Below are 14,902 nucleotides of genomic sequence, written 5' to 3' on the forward strand. Positions count from 1 at the left end.
GTGCCCACCTTTGAAAGACTTAACACCCAGGAGCTGCACCTGTGCGGCCCGTGGGCTCCCTCTTTGGTCTGAATATTGCTTGAAAACATTTTGAACTTGAACACTTTAAGAAGACGCACATATTCCCCAGTTCTTTTTCCCCTAGCTCGCCTGCCTGGCTCTGAGTGTTCTGGTTGGTTTCCTTCAATCACATTGTTGAGAACAAGGGCTGCTTCATTCCTGAGGTCTCCTTACTGCTGGACCATCCTCTGATCACCTGTGGCCTGTGTCATCTTCCACTGCTTCCCTCCCTTGAGGTACAGCGGTGCACCTGGTTCTTGTCTCCTCACATGGTTGCTGGGTTTCCCTGGCCTTGACCTTGGGTGTTCACGTCTGCCCTGGCTGCTCCGTGGGCATGTCTGGATCTGCAATACGGACCTGGCTTCTCACTCCACGGCCCCTTGGGTACCAGCTTCTAGTTCTGAGGTTAGGCCCCTTCCTAGACCTGCCCTCCAGCGTCTCTTCAGGAGACCTGGTCCTGGTTCCTCACCCAGCCCAGGGTCCCATGTTGTAACTCCACTCCTTCTGTTCATAACATTGGCTACACAAGTACTTTGTAGGTCTATCAAGACTGAGTGTATCTCGCTCTTTTCCAAGTATTTCAAAAGGAAAACTACAACACTACAGTTTTAAGGTGCCCCTTGCTGTCATCATCACAATATCAATGTTACTCATCAGTTTTGATAGAACAGGTCAGTTTAGAGACTCAAGAGATTTCAGTAGGTAATACTTGCATCACAATGTGATGAGCATTTCCTGGGTTACTTCATCAAATTAAGTTTTTAAAAAAGTTTATGAAGAAAGGGGGCTCACATGAATTATTGCAGAAATATTTTCATAACATACATCTCTGGAAATACTGTACAATACTTATTCTAATACCTTTTTCTCTATAAGGACTGTTCATTAAAATGCTTAAGTCAATGAGATAAAAGAAAATGAAAGGTCACCTGCCCACTTCCACGACGACTACTCCCCAACCACAAGAATGGACAGGCGGAGTGAGTAACAATTCGGTACACGTCATTTTTGCACAAACTATTCCCTATTCCACAGCTGCCATTTCTTCCCTTTCACGAGAATGTGCCTTTAGTTCCTTACAAACTTTCCTTTATTTCCCCCAATTACTCCCTCCCCTCCTTTCATGTGTTTCACAATCTGATTCCTCTTCTCCCAAATGCATTTGCCAAGTTCGCAATGATTCCCTTCCTTAGGAGGTCCACAGTCTCTATGGCTGAAGCTGAATGAAAGCCTCTGTGTGCCTTTAGGCTGGGCCAGAGGGACAGGGGTGGAGCTGCAGGGAACTGCAGGGAAGTTGGGCTGCAAACATGACACAGACCCCAGCTGACCACTGGGCAGATGCACGGAAGCTTTATTGTCTCTTTCCATGGTGCATCTATCCCCAGTGTCCAGCACGGCCCTGCCACTTGATAATATTCAATATTGACTGACTAACATAACCCTATTTTCTTTGGAGGCTGAGTCCACTAAATCTAGAAGTTGCAAAATGGCAGCCTGGGGCCACATTTCAACCTGCAGACAGGTCTCACTTGGGTTGCAGTGTTTGTAGTTTTTTAAAATGTCTTTAGATGGGAATCAGGCTCCACATTTTCCAACTCTCCCTTTGTCTTACCCCAAGCCTGCTTCTCTCATTTCAGGGACCTCCCTGTCATCATAGCTCCCTATTTCCCCTGCTAAAACTTACACTACATCCCCGGGATGGAATGGTGAGAAGGTTTTCACTTCTTGCAGTCGACTGTTCCACCCTAAGGGTGCTTAATACCCCACCTCTAACATAACAACAAGCTGCTTAGAATGAGCGATGTTTTCAGTAAGACTTCAAAGTCCCTTTTGTTATAATATATGCTTTAAACCAGAAAGGAAAAATCCCCAATGGGCGTGAATCCTGTGTGACCAAACAATATAATTTGTGAATTTTTTTGTGTGTCATTCTACATCATCTGGGACATAGTTTGACAAACAATTCTGAATCCTACAGATCCATTAAACAGCTATTAGTGTCCATATGTCTGATATTGTTCCTGCTCTCTTTTTGCTCCTATTTGACAAGCTTTCTTAAAAATCATACATGTATAAAAAATATCTGCAATTAAGATTTTATTTCATTCATGTCAGATATAACAAGTGCAACCTGAATGTACAAATTCTGAACAAAACATAAAAAAAGGAAAAAATCCAGCAGCGAAAAACTTATTTAAGCAGAGTCATGCAAAGAAATGAATGGGACACTGCAGATGTTGCACACCCTGTTTTACTTGTAATTCTGACAAATGTAAAGACCTGCTCAGGGGACTTCAGAGGGACATCAAGTCCTACATCAGGAAAAACGAGAGCAACTAAGGAGAGAGGTGGAACTTTCCCCAGAATTCAGACAGCATGCTGCAAACTTACTTTCTACTTTTAAAATAGTCCTGAAGAAATGTCCGACCCTGGAATTAGAAATTACATCCAAGGGCTGATAAAACAATTTACCTCCTGCACTGGAAATGCATTCTTGCAAAAGAAACACCACCGCTACCAGCTTATAGGTCATCAAGGGCTTTCCTTTAGAAGGCATCAGTATGCTTATACACTGAGGCAAACTGCTCGGAGAGAGGAAGCTTCCAAAACAGAGGTTTTGAATAATTGCCTTGGGAAATCGCCTCCCTGATCTGCGAGCATTTAGAAGCTTTGTGTTGACTGGTGTTGTCCCTCACACCCTGCCCTTTCAGTAAAATCTCTATACTCCCTCTTCAGTCAACCCCGAAGAAAATCTTTGGGTTGAAAATCCTTGGGTTTGGAAGACACTGCAAGATCTGAGACACAGCTCTGTGCAGATTAGTGTTTCTATTGACAGAACAAGCCCTTCATCCATTTCTGAAGAGCACCAGGTACCTTGATGACCATGAGAGAGAAGCTGAAGATAATCTCATAAACAGTTCAAGATCCTTACAAACACGCCACTTCCCCACCCCAAATGTAACTGCATATTCCCCTGATCCTACTGGACGCTTGTAAACACACAGGGCACCTCAATGTACGAGACTGATGCCATTCAAATACATCACCTAATTTATTTATGTTTATATATTTTATTTTTCAATTCCATCATTTATATACATGTTTTTGGTAATTATCGTAAAGATGCTGGTGAAAAGTAATCTGTTTAACATTTCATAATACGTGCAAAAGTAAAAACACTGATTTAAAGAAAAGTAATTTTTACAACTATTCAGCCCCAACAAATTATGACAAGCAGTTAGGCAATATCATGACTTGCAAAGTTATACTTAGCATAATGTTGCAATTCAAAATATGGCACAGAATTAATACACATAACAGTCCCACCGGCTACACTTAGCCAGGTTTTGACTAATTTGGTTTAAGTTGAAATTTGATTATATAAAAAGATTCCTGAAAGTAGTGAAAAAGAAACAGTGTACATGAAAGAGAATTCAACAATGTTTACAAAATGCCAAAAGTTCTTACTCTGCCCTCCCTTTATCCATAAATAATTAATGAAGTCCCCTTGCCCCCCACCCCCAGCCTCAAAAAGATTTACAAAGATAAATTTAGCTCAGTGAACAGAACCAAAAGATGACTGTTGTTCGACAGTACCTGGTTAAAAGCTCGAGCACTTTCATAGGAATTCATATACATTGTCTCTTGGGGAATATAAATAATCTGATAGCATCGCTCTTTTCAGTTTTGGAGACTTCTCACTTAGGAGTTATAACTGTCCTTGTGCTTTGAATAAAACATGAGCTTTAAAGCAGAAAGCTGATGGTATTCAAAATTCACCATCTTCAAAGTTCATTGTGAGAGTTCTTCTCTGCTGCTTTGAACATCAGGATGGAATTGAAAATTTTGAGAGCAGGGCCCAGCTTAATGCTCATTATTTTAACAATGTCTGTTTGGGTCATAAGCAGAAATGCTTCTCCATCGATTTGCTGAAATGGGAGGAAAAGACCAAGATTGTGAATTAATTGGATACAGTGCTGTGGGAAATACTCAGGGTTAAATTATCAGCTGTCTTCTACACAGCAACACTAAGACCGCACAGACAGCAGATCCCGTGCACCAACAGCATTTGCTAATAAACAGACCCTTCTTATCGAAAACAACACACCCAAATGTGGACTGGGAGCAAAGTAAAATTCATCTGAAAAATCAAGAAATCAGCCCACAGGAAAATGGAAGTGGCTGAACCTTCCTGTGATTACTCTGCTTCAGGCACCGAGTTGAGAAGAATTTGGAGAAATCTGAGGTGCCTCAAATCCAGTTCCTATCATGGTAGGTTTTAGAATGAGAGAAGAGGTACTCAAATGTTTATGGATATAAACAAAGGAATTCAGGCAAACATTTCAGCTACATGCTAACAATTTTTTTTTAATTAGCCTTCTGCCATGAAGAAAAAAACATCAGTGATAACACGCATTTCTAAAGTGGCCACAATTATTCTTCACATACAGAAGAAAAGCAGTTACTAACAAGGGCAATCAACAGTGTGATTGGAAGAACACGAGATTGCTGTTAAGAGATGTAGACTCTGCTGGTTCTCCTCCTACTCGGGTAACTATGAGAAGTGCCTTTCCCCCTCTGCATCTGTTCTAAGACTAAAAGTCTGTGCCTCTACAGAATAGAGCACTTTGAGGATCAAAGATACAACTCTAGGAGGATGACATCTGGTTTTTGGGCAGAGCAAAGGAGCAGAGCCATTTTGTATGATTTTCAGCTCTTGAGGAGTTCCACTATCTTAAAAAAATTAATTCACTTAATTCACTTCTCTTTCAGCTTTCCCATTTTGCACAAAAAGTAAAACACACATTTGTTCTCTGCCTCAGAGTCCACTGGAATCCTTGACGGCAATGTACAGGTCTGGGTTGCACTGTGTCCCTCTCAAGTTCCTATGTGGAAGTCTAACCTCCAATAACCTCAGAGTGTGACCTGATTCAGAAACAGGGTCACTGCAGATGTAATTAGTTAAGCCAAGGTCACAGTAGAGTAGGCTGGGCCCCTAATCCAAGATGACTAGTGTCCTTATTAAAAGGGGAAATTTGGATCCAGAGACAGGCACATATAGAGGGGAGACGATGTGAGGACAAGGAAAGAACACCAGCTATTAGCCAACGAGAGAGGCCTGGACCAGGTCCTAGGAAGGAAGCAACCCACCCTGTCAACACCTTGACTTCTCTCCTTCCTCAGACTTCTGGCCTCCAGAATTGGGTGACAATGGATTTCTGCTGTTGAAGCTACTGGTTTCTGGTACTTTGTCACAGCAGCCCTCAGAAACTAATTCTACTCTAAATTCTATAAACAGTTCACTAAACAAAGGCTGATATAATTAGCTATTTCTTAAGATTTTCCTCTCTCCTCTAAAAATAAAAACCTGTAGACATAAAATGCCTATTTACTTAATCAGTAAGAACTAGAGTCATCTTATCCAACTTTAGTTAACAATTACATGGAAAAAGTTTGCTAAAAGTTTTCAGCAAGGAAATATCCTCTTGTCTTAAGTGAGGAGGAAAGACATGCCCATGGTAATTTCCAAGTGTGAGGAGTGACATGGCAGGTATGAGAAACATTCTACTGTTTTGGGGAAGCATTTGGTCTGGTCTCATTTGCTTGTGCTAGGACAGCCCTCTGCGAAAGCAAGGCCAAGCAGAGAGGCAGATCTATGAACACTCCACTCAACCGAGGCAGACCTCAGCAGAACAAATGGTCTGACAGAAGTCTGCTAAATCATTAATGAAAATACCAGCTCACACACCGGTTCCCAAGGAGTTAACTACAAAGACTGTATGGTTTATCATAACCAGGCCCGACGGAGTCTCCTCCTGAGACTACGGAAGAGTTTAACGTGGCTGATGACTGATGAAAAGGAACGTTCAGAGAACTGTGAGGCTGGGATCTGAAAGTCAGGAGTGGGATGAGGAGGGTAAGCTTGGTTGATTATTATTTTTAAGGTTACACTGGAAAGAACAAAATCATCTTGAGGTTAGTGCCCAACAGTGCATTACATACAGGCTGCTTGGATGTGTGGCCATAGGACAAGCCTCAATTGGAAGGAAGTAAACTTAACTTAAGAAAGTACTCTCGAGCCAGCCTTAGTGGTTAAAGTTCAGCGTGCTCCAGTACGGCAGCCAGGGGTTTGGTTTTCAGACACAGAACCACACCACTCATCTGTGAGGAGCCATGCTGTGGTGGTGGCTCACATAGAAGAACTAGAAGGACCTACACCTGGAATATACAACTATGTACTGGGGCTTTGAGGAGGAAAAAAGGAAAAAAAAGAGAGGAAGATTGGCAACAGAAAAAAAAAAAGTACTTTCTAAGAACTATGATCACTGTCGTGTATTACCGGGTTTATTTTTCATTAGTTTGCTTTCGCACTGCACAAACTGGTCTAACTCTAGAGACTAAACATCTTGTGAAAGGCCCAAAACCCTGGGGGAGGGTTTGGAACCCAGGGCTCTCGTCTTCCATTTCATCGCTCTTTCCACTAAGCACTCATGGTTCTTTCCCAATGTTTCAACTATGCAAACCATGGTGACATGCTCTATAAATGTCCTTCTCAGAGTGTAAAGGTGTGAGTTTATTCACTCAACAAAGATTTATTAAACATCTATTATATGCCTGACACTCCTCTTGGGCTTGGGCATATAGCAGAGAATAAAACAGATAAAAACAAGCAAGTAAGTAAACAAAAACTCCTTGTGGAGTTTCCATTCTAGTAGTAGGAGACGGACTATACGCAACAAAACAATAAATAAGCAAATTAATCGGTAGTTAATTAACAGTCACTAATTCCAAAAGGTGATGGGTGTTATGAGAAACCAGCTGGTTAGGGAGATGAGTGGGCAGTAGGGCAGGGACAGCTGTGTGGTGGCAGGTGGCAATTTCACACAGGACGGTTGGGTAGGATGACTGAGAAGTGGCCTCTGAGCGGAGGGAGTGAGCCAGGTGAAGATCTGGAGGAAAAGCGCTGCAGGCAGAAGGAAGAGCCAGAGAAAGCCGGACGACCTGAGGAACAGCAAGGAGGCCAGCGTGTGCAACAGTGTAAGTGATGCGCAGGTCAGGAGGTGAGAGGGGGAATGGGGTGTCAGACTCTAGGCCCTTGTGAGGATTTTGGCTTTTACTCTGATTTAACTACTGGAAGGCTCTGAAGGGAGGAGTGACATGATTTGACTTAGGTTTTAGCAGGACCACCCTGGCTATGCTGGGAACAGATCGTAGAGGATCAAAAAGAGAAGCAGGGAGACTGGGTAGCAGGTTAGTGCCCTAATCCAGGTGGGAGATGATGGTGGCTCAGGCCAGAGACGTAGTGGTGGAGGTAAAGATAGTCGGAATCCCCGTATGTCTTTAAAACACACCCAGGAGGATTTTCAACATTAGATGTGGGGTACGTAAGAGAAAGAGAAGTCAAGGATGGTTTCAAATAACAGTCCATCCTAACACCTGTACTTTCCCTTTTAGAGATGACTTAACAAGACTTTAGATTTGTTGTATGGTTTACATCTAAGACTCAAAACCCAAACCTGCTGACCTTGTGAGACATTTGAGAGCAAGGACTGTGTCCTACTCTCTCTGAATCAACCCTCTCACCAGAGCCTTACACAGAGTAACATACACATGGTAGGAATTTAACACAAGTTCTCAGGGTGAATGAATAATGGGATGAATGAATATATGAATGATACACGTGGAGGGGAATATTCACTGTCTCACTCTTCAAAAGAAGGATCTAGCTCTGAGGATATTTGGTGCCTGAGGAGCGCCCCAAAGATAATACGCCATGAGGAAAAAATTATTCAAAGAAACAACACGTCATTTGAGTTTGAATCTTATTTAAACTAAATATACAGAGTAAATCTATATGGATTGTCTAGATAGCAACGGAACCAAAAACATGATTTACAAAATAGACATACTATAGACTTATTTTTTAAATGTTTTACCATTTTCAAAGGTAATGACTGCATGACTCTTTCAAAGAAACAGCAAGAGCTCCCTGCAGGCATCTAAGGCTGTTCAGAGATGGAAAACTAACAGAGAGCGGTCCACAAAGACACTTAGGAGTCAGGAGCTAAGGAAAGAAACTCAAAGTCGAAATAACTTTCGATTAAAGATCAACTAGAAAGAAGACAAAACATTTCTGAAAGAAGAGCAGAAATCAGAGAAAGGATGTTGAAAATCAGACAGTATCCATCTAAAGCATTAATGAAACCTAACAGTATAAGGACACTGGCGACAAGTGGCTGGAGTCCTAGCTGTCCCCACACGACCAAGATGCTCTTAAATGAAAGTGTACTGTTCTCATCAGCTGGGACTAAATATAGGAGCAAGCAAGGCGTATAGGCTTCTAACAGTAGACAGCAGATGCTGGAGAAAGCCTTATGAGATTACTTAGTCTCCTTTCTACCTTCTCGTAGCCAAGATCAGAGTAATAATTGACCGTTCTGCTTGGAGGAGCTGACAGGCAAGTGGCTTATTTTTAAAGGTCTCTAGTGAAAAGAGTCTCCTTCTGTACTCAAATAACATTACTTCTAGTGTAGGGAGAAACTGAATTCCTTTGTTCTAATGGTCAATGCAGATGATACAGGCATTTTCAACTACCTGTCCAAAACTTCAATGAAAGGGATGGTTGCATTATAATATCATCCCTTACATTGAAGTTTTGGACAGGTAGTTGAAAACAACTAATAAAGGAATCTTCCAGTAGACTTCAATGAGTATCAGTTGTTGGAAACCTTACTGAGAAATACATAAGATCTAAGGGTCTGTCTTAACAATAATGGTAATATTATTTATTATAAGGGTCAAATGGACTTAATCATGGTGGTGTTAAAATGGTCTTTGAAAATAAAATAATTTCACTTTATTAAAAATAAAATGTTGCTTATTTGTTACTTTGGTTTCTTCCTGTGCTATAAACTATATAAATGCATGCTATTAAGTTTTGTGGGTTTTTTTTTAATGAGTCTAGCGCTACTGCTGTGGGGCATCAAAATGGTACAAACACATCCTTTGCATCCGGTCTTATACAAAGACATTTTCATACAACTGATTAATGCTGCTTGTTAGATAACTGCATCAATTAGTCAATTTCAACATAACCCATCTCTTCCGCCCTCTTCCAATTCAGAACATTTCACCCTTCACTGTGTTTCACGGTTTGATCCCATGAAGTAACACACTGCAATTTAGTGCAACACTTACTTCATCTTTAAATACCTTTCCATGTTCTTCACACCCAGGTAAGCTCTGTATGAATTCTGACACCTGTCAAAAATAGTATCAAAATTCCAGTTTAAAAAAGAAGTCAGAATCTAAATGCCACAGCTTTAAAATACTTACCCTATACGTTTTCCTTGTTTGTCTCAGAGTAATTTCTTCTCTTTCGGAAAAAAAGACTAAACCCACACACGTTCATCATGTCCCCTCCTTAAGCCCATGCTCCTTTATCTGGTCCCTGACAGACAAAGAAAACGAAATATACCTCGTCTGTGCTCCATTTGGAAACTTTACTGGCAGGAATGCCGGCAACCGTTGGGAGAAGCTTGCTCTGCTGCTCCCAGCGCAAGGGCAGACATGGAATTGGAGACTTAAAGGACAGAAAGACAGCAGACCGACGCTGGGCCTGCTGCACGCTGGGCTCTTCCCGGGCACCTGGCGGAGTGAAACAGATGGGAAATCACCCTCTGAGAAGCAGTAAAAAAACATCCCAAATGCCATGTGTCTACCCCACACGAGTTGCAGGGGGCCAGTTAAAGCACAGATTCCCTTCCACACACATTCATGGAATAATTACACTCTCCTTTGTCTTTACTGAAAGTCACCATAAGAAACAACCCATAAATTCAACTTACATGTTTGCCACCTCACCCGTCATTGAAGACATGCGTCATTATGTCAATCAATGTTGCCTCTTTAAGGCTTCAGGTGGGAAACCTGCCTCAGAGCTTTGGGGATGAGAAAAATAACTCTCACCTGAGGAAATTATATTTGTTCCCCTTTCAGCTTTGGATGTTGTAAAGGTGACAGCCAAGCCGTGTGCTCAAGTCCAGCCACTGAGTTGACCTGTAGCTACCATACTTATCCTCTCCTTTTATCTCAGCTCTGTGCTTTCCACTTCTATTTACTAATCATATTGACTTTTTAAATAGCTAACAATTTTTTTGACAGAGGATATGAAATTATTGCAATAAAAATAAAAAAGCAGAAAGGCAAATGCTTTTGTCATTTTTCTTTTGTGAAGGACAAAACTGAAACTACAGAATATTCTATTTATCTGCTGAATCTTCTGAATCCAAACCTAGTTTACTGCTGCTCTCCTATAACAGCCATTTTCTAAGCAAATGATTTTTTGTCCTTGGAACACTCAACTTAGAGTTTGTCAATAATTATCTCCTGAAGACCTTTTAGAACAGAAATCTTTTCTGGAAACAACTTACTCAAAGCCCATGAGAAGAAAGGCACCTCCCGACATTTACTCTGCCCCCTAGACACCAGCTCAGCTACACCGATGCTTTCATTCCACCACAAATCTTTGCCAAGTGGTTACCTAGTTTAGTTTTTGGTATCTCTATGCATATTTTAAACTTTTTGCCTTGAGGATTTACAGCAAGCTACACAAATCCTAAGTGTACAGCTCAAAGCATTTTCACAAAGTGAACAGACCCACATAACCACCACCTAGATGAAGAATCATGACAGCACACCTAGAACAACCCCTTCCAATTAACACCCCACGCAGCGAGGGCAACCACATCCCTGACTTCTAACACCACTGACTCTTTCACCCTCCCTCTGCATGGCAGTTAGATAACACTTTGGTATCTGGCTGCTTTCTCTCAACAGCATGTCTGTGAGATTCAGCCACATTGCTGTTTGTGGCTGTAGCTCACCTGCTCTTTGCTGTACGATTTCTCATTGCTATGAATATTTCACAATTAATTTAGAGCTGATGGATTTTGAGCTGGTTTTCTTTTTTGGCTATTACCAACAGCGCTGCTGGGAACACTCATGTATTTACCTTTTCTCACACACATGTATGCATTTCTGTTGTACACATACTGAAAAGTGGAACTTGGTGGTTATAGTGTTTGTGTTCATTAAGCTTCAGCAAATTCTGCCAGTTTTCCAAAATAGTTGGACAGTACATACTCACTGACAGTGTAAGAGTGTTCCAAATGCCCCATGACGTCACCCACATGTGGTACTGTCTATCTTTCTCATCTTAACCATTTTGGTGGGTGTGTGGCGGTTTAATTACATTGTGGTTAAAACGGCATTTGTCTGATGACTAATGAAGTTGACAATCTCTTCCTATTTATGGGCCATATGGAGAACCTCTCTTTTGTGAGTACTTATTTATGTTTTATGCCCATTTTTCCATTGGGTCGTCTTGCCTTTTTCTTACTGGTTTGTAGAAGATATCTGCATATACTCTGGGTAGGAATCCTTTCTTGGAAATATATATCACCAATATCTCCTCCCACTCTGTGTCTGCTTTTTTACTCTCTTAATAGGGTCGTTTGATAAACAAAAGTTCTTAATAGCAATAAAGCTCAATTTATTAATTTTTTCTTTTATGGTTAGTGCTTTGAATGTCTATTGAAGAAATCTTTGCTTACCCCAAGGTCCTGAAAATAGTCTCTTCTGTTTTCCTCTAAACACCTCTTGTTTTTTTGTTCACATTTAGATCTATGATCCATTTGAATGATGTAAAGATCAGTATTCATGGTTTTTTTCACATGGATGTCGAACTGCCCAGCCACGACTTAATGAAAACACCATCCTTTCCCCACTGTACTGCAATGCCAGCTTAAACATAAATATATATATGTGTGTGTTTCCAGATTCTCTGTGCTCTTCTACTAGTCTCTACACACCAATCCACAGATTGCAATTACCATCACTGCATAAGGGTACTGATATCTGTGATCTTGGTCTTCTACAAGACTGCCTTAACTCTCTTTATCCCTTTGCATGTCCATATAAGTTTTAGGATCAGCTTGTAAAAAAATAAAATGCTAGGATTTAAATTGGGATTACCACTGAATATAGATCAATTTGGTGAGAAACAACATCATCACCATATCGAATCTTTCAATCCAAGAACAAGGTATATGCCTCTACTCCTTTGGGTCTTCTTTAATATCTCTCTTCAATGCTTTGTCATTTTCATGTGGAGGTCTGCACATCTTTTGTTAAATGTATTCCTATGTATCTGATGTTTTCTATCGCTATTATAAGTGGTACAGTTTCTTAAAAATTTAATTCCTACTGTTCTGTTGTGGTTCTTTAATTTTTTCTCTTAAACCAGCCTAATCTAAATTTTGAATTGCTCTGAATGTTAGAAAGCCACTGTGCTAAATAAAAAACTATATATGCCTCACTGGAGCTAAGAGTCACTCATTGGTCCTGGTTCTATCTGAGTGAGCTCATACAGAAAAATGTATCTGCTTCACATGAAACATTTCAATACTTTAAGTATTTTTTAAAAACCCATCATAACTCCTCTTTCCACATTTCATTCAATGAATTTCACATAATTGGTTTTAAGGTTTTAGATTCTCATCCTGTTTTACTGAATATTTATACGCCAAACATATAAACCCACACCAGTTTGTTTTTCTTCTTTTTAAATTGCCCAGAGTTCAAGATGTTTTTGTTAAGCATAAATATGAGGTAACTTAAAAACATCCCTTAATCTCAGATATATTCCTAACAGTTTAGCAACTATTTGAAATACAATATTTGTAAATCTTTCATGAGGCAGGCTTATATGAAATGGTAATATTTTTAGTTCCGCACGAATAAAACAACAGAGCTTACTTTATACTTTGTAACTTGTATTCTGACTACTTGCCACATAATAAGCATCAGTCTTTCCCAAAGCCATACACTTCCTTCTATCACTGTTTATATTCTCTTGACACTTGGTACTCTTCACTTTCATCGGAGCTCTATTCTATTTTCACTCTATTTCCTGCTAAAATTATATTATTCACAGTCCATTTCTAATGCTCCTACATCATTATTTCTTAGAAAAATAACTGAGCCATTCTAAAGAAATGACTAAAAACCCTACAGCACCTGTATTTCTGGTAGCTTCTGCATGTCTTTGAAGCTGATACTGTATACAGACTAGACACATCCACCACTCCAATCCTAACACCGACTGTGCATCCTTCACTTTAGGACCCTCCTTCCTCTTGCTGATTCCTTCCTGCTGACTCATGCCCTGGAGCCAGCAGTATTTTCTAGAAACGGGGCGAAAGTAGTGCTTACCAGCCATAGAACATGCCATTGCTTTGGAAACATAACAATGTGTTAGGCATGATCCCAATCCAAGAGGATGAAGAAAGCAACTTCATTTGAGTGAGTGTGTATTTGATTCCTTGAATTGTACAGAAATGTGACACCAGGTTTTTATTTCACCGTATGACATAGACTAAAATAAATGCAAATAGACTTCGGCTCCAGGAGCCAAGAGTGAGGAAGAGTAGGTCTGAATGTGCACAATGTGCTTCAGAAGACAAAGCCTTTTGTCCTGAAAGACATTTCTGCCACCATCATTTATGAGGGTCACATTTCTTGCCCCCCTCCCCTCAAACTATTTACCTGTGTAAAAATAATACTTTTAAAGGAGTTTTCTGTATTTCTGGAAGTTTCCTGAAGTGAGAATTTATCAAAGGCATATGGTCAAACTGTCTTCTCATCTGCTCCACTTGGATTCAGGTTTTGTGCTGAACCCACGGTTCTTTAGTTGGACTTAATTCTCTAGCACTGGACACAGAACTGACAGGGTGATTTCCAGGGCTGGTTCTCAGCAATCCCTGCAAAGCACTATCACTTAGAAACTTTGCAATTTGTCTAGAAACTAAATGACTTTTAATGCTTTATGAATATCAGGGGTAGGTATTTCTGGTACAACCTGAGGAAGGGAAGGAAGGAGGCAGAGGGAGGAAGAAGCATTCTTGACAAAAGTAAGCGAGATACTGAAATTCTTTGAAGTGGCTTTAGGGATATATGACCATAAGTTCCTCCTCCAATAAAAAGCAATATCTCTGTGGTATTTTCTCTCTTCAAAAAATGTTTTTGTTTAGATTACTCAGAATAGAAATAGATGAAAATGCTTAGGCAAAGGTGGGTTAAAAATATTTTAGGCTGATTGAGAATAACTAAAATTAGTACATATGAGGAATGTTAATTCTTTCTGATTCTTGCTCCAACAAGTGATAAGTTTTATTTGTAGAACTGAAGGTGTCATCTTCAAGACTGGCAAGACAAAAATGAAGAGGACACTTACAGTACATTAAAATGAGAAAGAACACAGTGCAAAGGAAAATAACATTATCTTTATGAACAAATCAATCTGCTCAGATTAATAGTCAATCAAATAATCACTATTTTTTCTTAAAAATTTTTTTTAGTGAAGCACGAACTTATCTATGAGAGAGACAGATAGAGATGGACACTGAAGACCCTCTGATCATGGAGAGGAGGCATAAGGATCAGAATGCTTTATTAGAAAAAAGATGAAAGGAGAAAATTTTTTATATCAACTTTGAAGAATGAAGTCTACCCAGAAGTCAGACCCGGGCCAGCTGAAAAGCAGTTCCCAATCTCCGAATATAGCATCACCAAGGCCCCGGCCCTACAACCCATGAGAAATGGCAATGAATGGGGACTGTACTGTTAGGATCTCTTTTTACAGTCAAGTTTCAAGCGTTCACTCCTTGTACAGAGCCTGTACCTGCATATCACCACCACGGTCTACAGAACCACCTGGATTGGTCAGGTCACATCTTTCTGTGCGATAGAAGAATGTTTCCCATTCTTATCATCATCCTGC

General features: G+C 40.3%; 1 protein-coding gene across 4 annotated transcripts in view; it reads right to left on the reverse strand.

Annotated features, from left to right (window-relative positions):
* Window positions 1-2,183: 2,183 nt before the first annotated feature.
* Window positions 2,184-14,902, reverse strand: part of L3MBTL3 (L3MBTL histone methyl-lysine binding protein 3) — a 113,913-nt gene continuing 101,194 nt past the window's right edge. For all 4 annotated transcript variants that reach the window (XM_046677578.1, XM_046677580.1, XM_046677577.1 and 1 more), the window contains 3 exons: window positions 9,539-9,708; window positions 9,259-9,321; window positions 2,184-3,989 (listed from right to left, as the gene is read on the reverse strand). In XM_046677578.1, coding sequence (XP_046533534.1) covers window positions 3,846-3,989; window positions 9,259-9,321; window positions 9,539-9,708 — 377 coding nt within the window. In that variant the 3' untranslated portion in view covers window positions 2,184-3,845. The remainder of the gene's footprint in view (window positions 3,990-9,258; window positions 9,322-9,538; window positions 9,709-14,902) is intronic.

This window comes from Equus quagga, chromosome 11, assembly GCF_021613505.1.
Source record: "Equus quagga isolate Etosha38 chromosome 11, UCLA_HA_Equagga_1.0, whole genome shotgun sequence".
NCBI lineage: Eukaryota > Metazoa > Chordata > Mammalia > Perissodactyla > Equidae > Equus > Equus quagga.